Source organism: Gobius niger (assembly GCF_951799975.1).
Source record: "Gobius niger genome assembly, chromosome: 11".
Lineage (NCBI taxonomy): Eukaryota > Metazoa > Chordata > Actinopteri > Gobiiformes > Gobiidae > Gobius > Gobius niger.
Genome location: NC_136862.1, coordinates 1,254,858 through 1,267,146, shown reverse-complemented (window position 1 = coordinate 1,267,146; position 12,289 = coordinate 1,254,858). Strand labels below are relative to the sequence as shown.

Sequence of the window (12,289 nt, the reverse complement as noted above, 5' to 3'; positions counted from 1 at the left end):
AGGGTTTTAAGCTTTTAGATTTGGGCAAAGCTGAACTGGAGAACCTGCTCTGGGTTCGGGCGGAGGGTCAGAGGTTAAACACTGGACCAGGGGGGATACGGTTCGGCGTGTGCGTGGTTATAAAGAGAGAGTGAAAGTCCCTATCTGACCACAGGCCGTCCCGTTTCCGGCCGGAGCAGCAGCAGCTTCCTGTGTGTCTGAAATAGCTCTGACACAAACAGTTTCATTATGAGCCTTATTTTAATGCCTCTCCTCAGACCTGATTTCCTCGAGTTGAGGACGTTTCGCTTCTTGTTGCAGAAGCTTCTCCTTCGCTCTTGAAGCTTCTCTGACCAGCAACGAAACATCGTCCCAGGGCCGGACCGGGACTGAAAACCAGCCCTGGACTCTGGTCAGTCTGGCCCACATCAGCGTAAATGTGACACTTCCACAAATACACATGTGAACCTCTGACCCCCCGCCTTCACCCAGAGCATTTTCTCCAGGTCGGCTTTGCCCAAATCTAAAAGCTTCTTGACTGGAGAGCAACACTGTAACGCCTCATTTGAAAGATAAAATCTAGAAAAGTCACGGTAACTTATTGTCATGTTGTCGCTGCGTTTTTGTCATGTTTTTGTTGCTTTTTCATGACTTTTTTTTCGTGTTTTCGTCTCTTGTCGTCACGTTTTCGTCACATTTTGTTGAGTTTTTGTCACTTTTTTGTTGCTTTTCCAGCACATTTTTGTTTTTGGATGCTTTTCTTTTAACCTCTTAACTCCCGCCTTAACCGAGCACATTTTCTCCAGTTTGGCTTTACCCCAATCCAAAAGCTTCTGGAAACAAGCTGAGAAAATAGCAACAAAACTGAGACGAAAACAATGATGGAAATGTGACGAAAAAGTGACGAAAAATGGATGAAAAAAAGACAAAAATTGGACCAAAAAATTGACAAAAAAATGACAGAAATGTGACAAAAAATGACCAAAAAACTAGAAAAATGTGACAAAAATTTGATAAAAAATTGACGAAAACAATGATGGAAATGTGACGAAAAACTGACGAAAAGTGGATGAAAAAAAGACGTAAAAATGACATAAAAATGACAAAAATGTGACAAAAAAACTACAAAAATGTGACAGAAATGTAGCAAAAAATGACCAAAAAATGACCAAAAAATGACCAAAAAATGACCAAAAAATGACCAAAAAATTGACAAAAATGTGACAAAAATGTGACAAAAAATTTACAAAAATGTGACAAAAATGTGACAAAAAAAGACAAAAATGTGACAAAAAAATTACAAAAAATTGACCAAAAAATGTGACAAAAATTTGATTAAAAAAAAAAAATGACCAAAAAGTTACAAAAATGAGTTGAACGCCCAACAAAAAAATGATGGGAAAAAAATGTGATGACGTGAGGAAAAAGATCCTCTCGGTTCAGACGGGAGTTAAGAGGTTAATCTTTTAGATTTGGGTAAAGCTCGGTTTCACCCGGGGGTAAGGGTAAAGTGAGAGGCCAGACCCTTCTGTGCTCTTCCAGAATGGACATATGGCCAGTCCGCCCCTGCCCAGTCCAGTTGATGTTTTAACCTGGTCTAGGATGGATACTGCCTGGATGAATGAGAGCCTTCACAAACATATTTTCCCTGCGTTGTCGTCACTTTTTGACTTTTTCCATTGTGTTTTTGTCACATTTTCATCCTCGTTTCATCTACTTTACGTCGCTATTTTGACGCTCCTTTCGAGAAGCGTTTAGATTCGGGTAAAGCAGGAGAAAATGGGGGTTAAAGCAATTATTTTGATCATTACTTTGCTAATCTTTCACTTCCGCCGGTGTCTTATTGTGAAAGCCCCCCCCCCCGGAAGCCCGCGCGCTAACCTCCGCTAGCTTTAGCCTAACCGTAGCTGTGATGTTGTTAGCCCGTGTGGGTTTGTTTGGACACCCGTAGCTTCGCGTTACCCAGCCCCAGCGGAGACTGCCCCGGGCCCCTGAACGCACCATGGCCGAGGAGGCTTCGGGACCCCCCCTGTCGTCCCACCACGGCGGTAAATAACGCCTCTTCCCCCCGGGCTTTTCCCCCCGGAGCGGGCGGCCTCTGCATCCACTGACAGCGTTAGCGTTAGCATCCGCATCCCCACTGACAGCGTTAGCGTTAGCATTAGCATCCGCATCCCCACTGACAGCGTTAGCGTCTTCAGGGCGACGTGTCACTGGCTGCAGAGGCTCGTGTCGCAGGTTTAACTCCCCGCAGCGGCTCAGCCTGTGCCCGGACGGGAAGAGTCTGGCTGCAGGAGGAATGTCTCACCGGATGTTTGTGTAAATAACGCAGAGTTTGTCCCCGAAGTGCGTGGGTTTAGCTTTAGCATGAGCACTTCTGATGATTAGGGCCGTCTGCTGAATATTCATGTGGACAGTTTAGACCTAGTTTTGTCTCTCTTTTAGTCCGGATTTGGGGCTCCGAGACCTGGTTTATGTCTGGGATGAATGTGAAGGTTCTGAGTCCTGGTTTCTCAGCAGGGTGGACCTCCTGAAGGACCTCCTTAAAGGGGTTAAAGCGGGACAATGTTGACAGTTAAAGCTTGGATCACATGAGGACCAGTCATTTGCTCTTCCAGCCACATAATAATATTCTGACGCTTTATTATTCATTCATTTCAGTGACATTTATTGCTTAACCTCTTAACTCCCGCCTCCAGTTCAGCTTTACCCAAATCCTGTAGGCCAGTGTAACGCCTCATTTGAAAGCTAAGATCTACAAAACTCATCTAAATGGATCTTTTTCCTCACGTCATCTGATTTTTTTTTCCATCATTTTTTGGGGGGGTTTTAACTAATTTTTGTAACTTTTTTGTAATGTCAAATAGTACATTTTTTATCACATCATTTTTTCATCATTTTTTTGTACATTTTTTGTAAATTTTTCGTCAATTTTTTGTCACATTTTTGTCATTGTTTTGTCAATTTTTTCATAATTTTTTGGTCATTTTTTGGTCATTTTTTGGTCATTTTTTGGTCATTTTTTGTCCTTTTTTTGTTATTTTTTCGTCATTTTTAAATAATTTTTTTGTCAATTTTTTGTCACATTTTTGTCATTGTTTTGCCACTTTTTCATCATTTTTTCGTCAGTTTTTTGTACATTTTTCGTCATTGTTTTGTCAATTTTTTCATAATTTTTTGGTCATTTTTTGGTCATTTTTTGTCCTTTTTTTGTTATTTTTTCGTCATTTTTAAATAATTTTTTTGTCATTTTTTCGTCATTTTTTCATCACATTTTTGTCACATTTTTGTAATTTTTTACCACATTTTAGTCAATTTTTTGCCATTTTTTGGTCATTTTTTGTCACATTTTTTATCACATTTTTGTCAATTTTTATCACATTTTTGTCATTTTTTTGTCAATTTTTTTCATTTTTTCGTCATTTTTTCATCACATTTTTGTCACGTTTTTGTCATTTTTTTTCTCATTTTTTATCACATTTTTGTCAATTTTTTATCACATTTTGTCTTTTTTTCGTCATTTTTTGTCACATTTTTTGTCATTTTTTGTCCATTTTTTGTCAATTTCTTGTGACATTTTTGTCACTTTTTTTGTTTTCTCGCTTCTTTGTCACATTTCCATCATTGTTTTCATCTCAGTTCTATCGCTATTTTGTCACCTTTTTTCCAGAAGCTTTTGGATTGGGTATAGCCAAACTGGAGAAAATGTGCTTTGTTCAGGTTAAGGGGTTTTAAAGGGATGTTTCAGGATGTTTGACATAGGGCCTCATTTCCTCGTTATCCAGAGTGTTGCTGATTTCTGGAGATATTTTTTTGTTGTAATTCATGCAGTTCTTATGTTTGAAGAGTTCTGTGGCGCTAGGCTAATGCTAGGCTAGCGCATTTCTATGGTATCAGCTAGCCTGCATTAAAAACAGTGTGACCCGCTCCACAGAGCACCTGAGGCACTGATAACACCAGACTAACCATATAAATGTGTCCATAGAGTCATGTCTGGAATATAACTGACCTGCATCACATGAACGATCACATTTTGAGGGACTATTTTCTAGCAGATCACTCCACCGCCGCGTAGCTTATACAACCACGAAGCTGATGCTGCTCAGATATAACGTAGTTTAACCTCTTAACTCCCACCTGGACGGATCCCATTTTCTCCAGTTTGGCTTTACCCTAATCAAAAAGCTTCTTGGGGAAAGAAGCACCAAAACAGCCACAAAAAATGAGAAGAAAACAAGGACTTAAACGCAACAAAAAAGTGACAAAAACTCAACCAAAAAGTGACAAAAATTCAACAAAAATGTGACAAAAATTCTACAAAAAAGTGACAAAAATTCTACAAAAAAGTGACAAAAATTCAACAAAAAAATGACAAAAATTCAACAAAAAAGTGACAAAAATTCAACAAAAATGTGACAAAAATTCAACAAAAAAATGACAAAAATTCAACAAAAATGTGACAAAAATTCAACAAAAATGTGAAAAAAATTCTACAAAAAAGTGACAAAAATTCAACAAAAATGTGACAAAAATTCAACAAAAAAATGACAAAAATTCAACAAAAAAGTGACAAAAATTCAACAAAAATGTGTCAAAAATTCAACAAAAAAGTGACAAAAATTCAACAAAAAAATGACTAAAATTCAACAAAAATGTGTCAAAAACTCAACCAAAAAGTGACAAAAATTCAACAAAAAAATGACTAAAATTCAACAAAAATGTGACAAATATTCAACAAAAAAATGACTAAAATTCAACAAAAATGTGACAAAAACTCAACAAAAAAAGTGACAAAAACTCAACCAAAAAGTGACAAAAATTCAACAAAAATGTGACCAAAATTGAAAAAAAAAAAAAAAAAATTCAATAAATTTCGTGCTACCGAGGCCTATACAACAGCCAAAGAGGACAGAATGCATTTGGTTTAGGCGAGTGGTAAGAGGTTAAATGACTCTATGGACACAGACATGTATATGGTTAGTCTGGTGTTATCAGTGATTTGCCTCAGGTGCTCTGTGGAGCGGGTCACACTGTTTTTAATGCAGGCTAGCTGATACCATAGACATGCACTAGCCTAGCGTCCTGACAACATCCTGAAATATCCCTTTAAGTCTTGCTTTGACACAGTTTTCCGTGGGGTTTGATTCTGTCTATGAAGACGCTGACTCTGGAGTTTGGAGCTCTGTGTGAGTTTATCAGTTCATAGTCCAGTCTTCTCTCTCCTGGACGAGTTTAAAATCCGAGTCTCGGTCTGAAGGTTTAAATCTAACCGTAATAGCGTTAGGAGCCGTGACGTTTCTCCCCCGAGCCTGGAGGCCGTTCTTCTGCTCTGGCCTAATGCTCCTCCGACAAATCGATCGTGGAATCTGACCCGGGTTTTTTCACAATGACGATGTAACGTGAGAGTAATTACATCATGTCACTGTGAGGGGAATTACACGGAGGTCACGAGCTGGTGGAGAGACCACGAGAGAGGGTTTAACCTCTTACCACCCGCCATTCTGTCCTCTCTGGCTGTTATATAGGCCTGTGGAGCACCTCATTTCAATTCATTTTTATTTATTTTTTTATCACATTTTTGTTGAGTTTTTGGTTGATTTTTTTGTTACATTTTTGTTGGATTTTTGTCACATTTTTGTTGAATTTTTGTCACATTTTTGTCACTTTTTGGTTGAGTTTTTGTCACATTTTTGTCACTTTTTGGTTGAATTTTTGTCACATTTTTGTCACTTTTTGGTTGAGTTTTTGTTGAATTTTTGTCACTTTTTTGTTGAATTTTTGTCACATTTTTGTCACTTTTTGGTTGAGTTTTTGTCACATTTTTGTCACTTTTTGGTTGAGTTTTTGTCACATTTTTGTCCCTTTTTTGTTGCGTTTACATCCTTGTTTTCTTCTCATTTTTTGTGGCTGTTTTGGTGCTTTTTCCCCAAGAAGCTTTTTGATTGGGGTAAAGCCAAACTGGAGAAAATGGGGTCCGTTCCGGTGGGAGTTAAGAGGTTAAACTGTGTGTGATACTCGGGGTTTACTCAGTGGGAGCGGCTGTGGCGAGAGCGGAGGGAAATATGGATTTACAAACTTACCACATCCAGCTTTTCTCCAATGTCAAGTAATTAGGGAAAAGTAGGAGGAAAAAAATATACAAAGAACTTCAAGGTAAAACATTTCTTTTAATGGGGAAGAAATTGGAGTAAAAAGTAGGGAAAAATTGGTAAAAATATGAAAAATGTGGAATTAAAAAAAAAGTGAAAAAATGGGGGGGAAATTGGAAAATGGAGTGAAAATAGGGAACAAAAAATATATATATATAAAGTTCAAAATGGCGGAGAAATCGCAAAAGAAAAAAGAGGGAAAATGTGAAATTGGAAAATGGGGTGAAAATAGGGAACAAAAAAATATAAAGTTCAAAATGGGGGAGAAATGGCCAAAAACTTTGGGAAAAAATGTTGGGGAGGAAAAATTATAAAACAAATGGGGAGTTGGGGAAAATCTGAAAAAAAAATAATAATTGGGGAGAAATTGTAGTAAAAAGTAGGGAAAAAATTTGTACAAATATGAAAAATGTGGAATAAAAAAAAGTAAAACAATGGGGGAGAAATCGCAAAAAAAAAAGAGGAAAATTGGAAAATGGGGAACAAAAAATATGTATATAAAGTTCAAAATGGGGGATAAATTGCAAAAAACTTTGGGAAAAAATGGCGGGGAGAAAAAATTATAAAACAAATGGGGAGTTGGGGAAAATATGAAAAAAAAAAATGGAAAAAATGGAGGGAAAAATTTGAAAAAAATTTGAAAAAAAAAAATATGGGGGAGAAATTGGAGTAAAAAGTAGGGTAAAAATATAAAAAATGTGGAATAAAAAAAAGTTAAAAAATGGGGGAGAAATCGCAAAAAAAAAGAGGAAAATGGGGTGAAAATAGGGAACAAAAAAAAAATATACATAAAGTTCAAAATGGGGAGAAATTGCAAAAAAATGGGAAAAAATGGGGGGGAGGAAAAATTATAAAACAAATGGGGAGTTTGGGAAAATATAAAAAAAAAAATTGAAAAAATTGGGGGGAAAATGAGAAAAAAAATATGGGGGAGAATTGGAGTAAAAAGTAGGGGAAAAATTGGTAAAAAGATAAAATGTGGAATTTAAAAAAAAGTGAAAAAATGGCAGAAATCGCCAAAAAAAAGAGGGAAAATGGGGGGAAAATAGGGAACAAAATATATATATATACAGTTAATAAAGTTCAAAATGGGAGAGAAATTGCAAAAAATTTTGGGAAAAAATGGGGGGGGGGGATTATAAAACAAATGGGGGAGTTGGGGAAAATATGTTTTTTTTTTTTTTTGAAAAAATGGGGGGGGAAATTAGAAAAAAATGGAAGAAAAAAAAATATGGGGGAGAAATTGCAAAGTGCTAAAAGCAAATGAGGCTGAACGTGTAAGTTGCTTCTCATTGTTGCCACAGTAGCGTTCTCCATTTTAAACCACAGGCCGTTTACGAGGCTGGAGACTCTGAACTACAGGGTCAGCACGTTTTACACCATAAAATCAGAGCACACGGAGGTCAGGCTGTTTCCACCTCTCACATGGTCAGACTGAACCTGATGAGTCGCAGCCTTTGTCAACTGTAAGTAGTTAAATGGTGACTCTGATTTAATTGTGAATCTGACGTCCTGCAGGGTCGTTAAAGCGGCTCCATAAGTCTGTCACATGACCAGTCAGTCACATCCTCTTCTGAGACTCTTTTGTTTGACCTTCCTCTAGTGCCGTGTGAGGATCCACCATCAGCAAATAATCACTATTCCGATTATTACACGAGACCGTTCCAAACATGGAGGAAAAAGGATGATTAACCTGTTAACTCCCGCCTGAACCCAGAGCATTTTCTCCAGTTCAGCTTTACCCAAATCCTGTAGGCCAGTGTAACGCCTCATTTGAAAGCTAAGACCTACAAAACTCATCGAAATGGATCTTTGTCCTCACGTCATCAGATTTTTTCCATCATTTTTTGGGGGGGTTTCAGCAAAAAAAAATTGTAATTTTTTTGTGAAATAGTAATTTTTTTGTCACTTTTTGTCACATGTTCATCATTTTTATTCATCCTTTTTTTGTCTATTTTTTTGTCATTTTTTTTACATTTTTTTGTCCTTTTTTGTCAATTGTTTGTGACATTTTTGCCACTTTTTCATCATTTTTTCATCATTTTTTCATCATTTTTTCATCATTTTTTCATCATTTTTTCATCATTTTTTCATCAATTTTTATCAAAATGTAATTTTTTTTAGATTTTTCATCATTTTTTGTCAATTTTTTGTCATTTTTTGTCATTTTTTGTCATTTTTTATCAAAATTTTGTCATTTTTTTTAGATTTTTCATCATTTTTTGTCAATTTTTTGTCATTTTTTTGTCATTTTTTTGTCATTTTTTATCAACATTTTGTCAATTTTTTGTAGATTTTTCATCATTTTTTGTCAATTTTTTGTTTCTTGTAAATTTTTCGTCTTTTTTTTTTTGCACTTTTTTGTGACATTTTTGCCACTTTTTCATCATGTTTTTGGTCAAACATTTGTCAATTTTTTGTCCGTTTTTTTGTCTACGTTTTCTCACTTTTTTGTCACATTTCCATCATTGTTTTCGTCTCAGTTCTGTTGCTATTTTCTCACCTTTTTCCCAGAAGCTTTTGGATTGGGGTAAAGCCAAACTGGAGAAAATGTGCTCGGTTCAGGTGGGAGTTAACGGGGTTAAAGATGCCCTCCCGCTCGTCCATCCAAATGCAGAAAGTCTCGTGTGGTTTGTGTGAGTGTGTCTGAACTACCTGCAGACTGATGAGCTGTAAATAATAATATTATAACACGTAGCTGTTGAGATAAAGCCGCTGATCAGTGCCTTTGCTGAGAGGAGAACCGCAGTCTAAAACTCTTCTTCACAAACGCAGCTCAGAGTGTTTTTTCCTGACGCTGTGATTGTTTCTGTTCGTTTTTCACGAGCGACATAAACGAACGGCGCTGTGTGATGATGTCATCAGGCCGCTCGGTTTGCTCGGGCAGGTGTGAGGGCCGGCCAGCAGGGGGCGGGTTTTTTTTAGCCTCTGTTTTCTGTTCTGCAGACGAGCCGGGGCCGGACCGCGCTGAGCTGACCCGCCTCAAACTGCAGCTGGAGGCGGAGTTTAACCAGAAGAGGGCCAAGTTCAAGGAGCTGTACCTCTCCAAGGAAGGTACGGCCGATTCTACAGCTGCTCCCGAAAGTTCAATCTGAGGCGACGTCTTCTGCTCGACCTCAGCTTCGGCCTCGTTTCACTCCTGATTTAGTCTCTTTTTAACCCCTTAACTCCCACCTGAACCGAGCACATTTTCTCCAGTTTGGCTTTACCCCAATCCAAAAGCTTCTGGAAAAAAGTTGTGAAAACAGCGACACAACTGAGACGAAAACAATGATGTAAATTTGACCAAAAAATTATGAAAAAAATAACATAAAAAATGATGACAAAATGACATTTACCAAAAATGACACAAAAAGTGACAAAAAATTTACTAAAAATTTACAAAAAATATACAAAAAATTTGCAAAAGTGTGACAAAAAATGACAAAAATGTCACAAAAAATATAAAAAAATTGACCAAAAAATGACATTTTTTTTAATAAAAGGGCCAAAAACGTCACAAAAATGTCTCAAAAAATTTACAAAAATGTCAGAAAATTGACAAAAAATTTATAAAAATTTGACAAAAAATGATGAAAAAGTGCCAAAAATGTCACAAACGTCACAAAAAAGTCGATATCTTCTGTTCGACTTCAGCTTTTGCCTCGTTTCGCTCACGATTTAGTCTCTTTTTAAGTTTGTTTCGACACAATGAACTGAGCACATTTTCTCCAGTTTGGCTTTACTCCAATCCAAAAGCTTCTGGAAAAAAGGTGTGAAAATAGAAACAAAACAAGACGAAAACAATGATGGAAATGTGACAAAAAAGTGACGAAAAAATGATGAAAAATGCCAAAAATGTCACGAAAAATGTGCAAAAAATGTGAAGAAAAATTGATAAAAATTGACAAAAAGTGACATAAAAAATGCTGACAAAATGACAAATGTGTGACAAAAAATTTACAAAAAATGACAAAAATGTCACAAAAAAATCTACAAAAATTTGACCAAAAAATGATGAAAAAGTGCCCAAAATGTCACGAAAAATTTACAAAGAATTGATGAAAATTTACAAAAATGTGACAAAAAATGACATAAACATTTTTGACAAAATGACACAAAAATGTCACGAAAAAAGTCGACATCTTCTGTTCGCCTTCAGCACTGGCCTCGTTTCGATCCCGCCTCTTTTTCAGTTTGTTTTGACGCAATTTGACAAAAAAACGTTTATGTTCAAAAAGGCTTGAAGGCGAAACGCTGCAGACCAAACCTTCCTGTACCTTCACCTGTGTCTGTGTCTGTGCCTATACCTGTGTCTGTGCCTATACCTATGTCTGTATCTGTGTCTGTGACTGCGTCTGTATCTGTAACTGCGCCTGCGTCTGTGTCCAGAGGAGCTGAAGCGACAGACCGTGGCCCTGGAGTCTGCGCAGCTGCAGCTGTCGTCGACGCAGGCGCAGCTGGAGCAGGCGCGTGCGGAGATGGACACGATCCGCGCCGTGGCCACCGTGTCGGAGAACACCAAGCAGGAGGCCATCGACGCCGTGCGCAGCCAGTGGCAGGAGGAGGTGGCGTCTCTGCAGGCCATCATGAAAGGTACCACACACGTTCTGTATCAGGCGAGGTGTTCTGACCTCAGAGCCGCTCCAAATGTAAAGGAGATGATCAGAGTGAGGGCAGACACAGATGAGGACCGCAGCGGCGCCCCCCAGTGGAGAAGAGCAGCTCATGATTAAACCTCTGCATTTTTGTCACATTTTTATTTGTTTTAATTCATTTTTGCCAAATTTTCATTTCTTTTTTGACACATTTTTATGTGTTTTAATTCATTTTTTGTCACATTTTTGTCACATTTTTGCCACATTTTTGTCACATTTTTAACATGTTTTCATTTGTTTGATGCCCAATTTTTGCCACATTTTGGCCACATTTTTGCCACATTTTTGTCACATTTTTGTCACATTTTTGTCACATTTTTGCCACATTTTTGTCACATTTTTGTCACATTTTTGCCACATTTTCATTTCTTTTTTGCCACATTTTTGCCACATTTTTGCCACATTTTATTGCGTTTTAATTCATTTTTTGCGACATTTCACACATTTTTGCCAATTTTTTTCCACATTTTTGACACAATTTTGAAGCGTTTTTATTCATTTTTTTCCACATTTTAAATTAGTTTTTTACCTCATTTTTGTCACATTTTTGCCACATTTTTGCCACATTTTTGCCACATTTTTCTCACATTTTTCTCACATTTTTCTCACATTTTTGACACATTTTTGACGTATTTTTGCCACATTTTAATGCGTTTTAATTCATTTTTTGCCACATTTCACGCATTTTTGCCAAAGTTTTTCCACATTTTTGACACATTTTTGACACAATTTTGATATGTTTAAATTTGGTTTTGTGCCATATTTTTCACACATTTTTGTCACGTTTTCATTGTTTTTTTTTGTAGCCTTTTGGACGTTTTATAACTGTGATCAAGCCACAAAACTGTGACCCAAACATGCCAAATAATCAACAAAAATGACTTGAAATGTAAACGAGATGATCAGAGTGAGGGCAGACACAGATGAGGACCGCAGCGGCGCCCCCCAGTGGAGAAGAGCAGCTCATGATAGAACCTCTGCATCAGTGACTTTCATTTTCTCTTCATTTCGTCAACTAAAATATTTAGTCTTAATTTTAGTCAAAGTGAGAATTAACCTCTTAACTCCCGCCTGAACCGAGCACATTTTCTCCAGTTTGGCTTTACCCCAATCCAAAAGCTTCTGGAAAAAAAGGTGTGAAAATAGCGACAAAACTGAGACGAAAACAATGATGGAAATGTGACAAAAAAGTGAGGAAAAATTTACGAAAAAGGACAAAAATGTCACAAAAAATAAACAAAAATTTGACCAACAAATGATGAAAAAGTGTCAAAAATGTCACGAAAAATTGACACGAAAAATTGACAAAAATTGACAAAAATTTTATAAAAAATTGATAAAAAATTGATACAAAAAATGACAGAAAAAATGATGACAAAAGTGTGACAAAAAGTGACAAAACCTTTACAAAAAATGATGAAAACGTCCCAAAAATGTCACGAAAAATGTCCAAAAAATGTCAAAAATGTGATAAAAATTTGACAAAAGTGTGACAAAACATTTACAAAAAATGACAAAAAAATC

The 12,289-nt window shown here is 36.8% G+C and overlaps 1 protein-coding gene across 2 annotated transcripts in view; it reads left to right on the top strand.

Annotated features, from left to right (window-relative positions):
• The first annotated feature begins 1,870 nt into the window (after positions 1-1,870).
• Positions 1,871-12,289, top strand: part of rabep1 (rabaptin, RAB GTPase binding effector protein 1) — a 31,523-nt gene continuing 21,104 nt past the window's right edge. For both annotated transcript variants that reach the window (XM_079565773.1, XM_079565772.1), the window contains exons 1-3: positions 1,871-2,027; positions 9,075-9,182; positions 10,500-10,703. In XM_079565773.1, the coding sequence (XP_079421899.1) occupies positions 1,982-2,027; positions 9,075-9,182; positions 10,500-10,703 (358 nt within the window). In that variant the 5' untranslated portion in view covers positions 1,871-1,981. The remainder of the gene's footprint in view (positions 2,028-9,074; positions 9,183-10,499; positions 10,704-12,289) is intronic.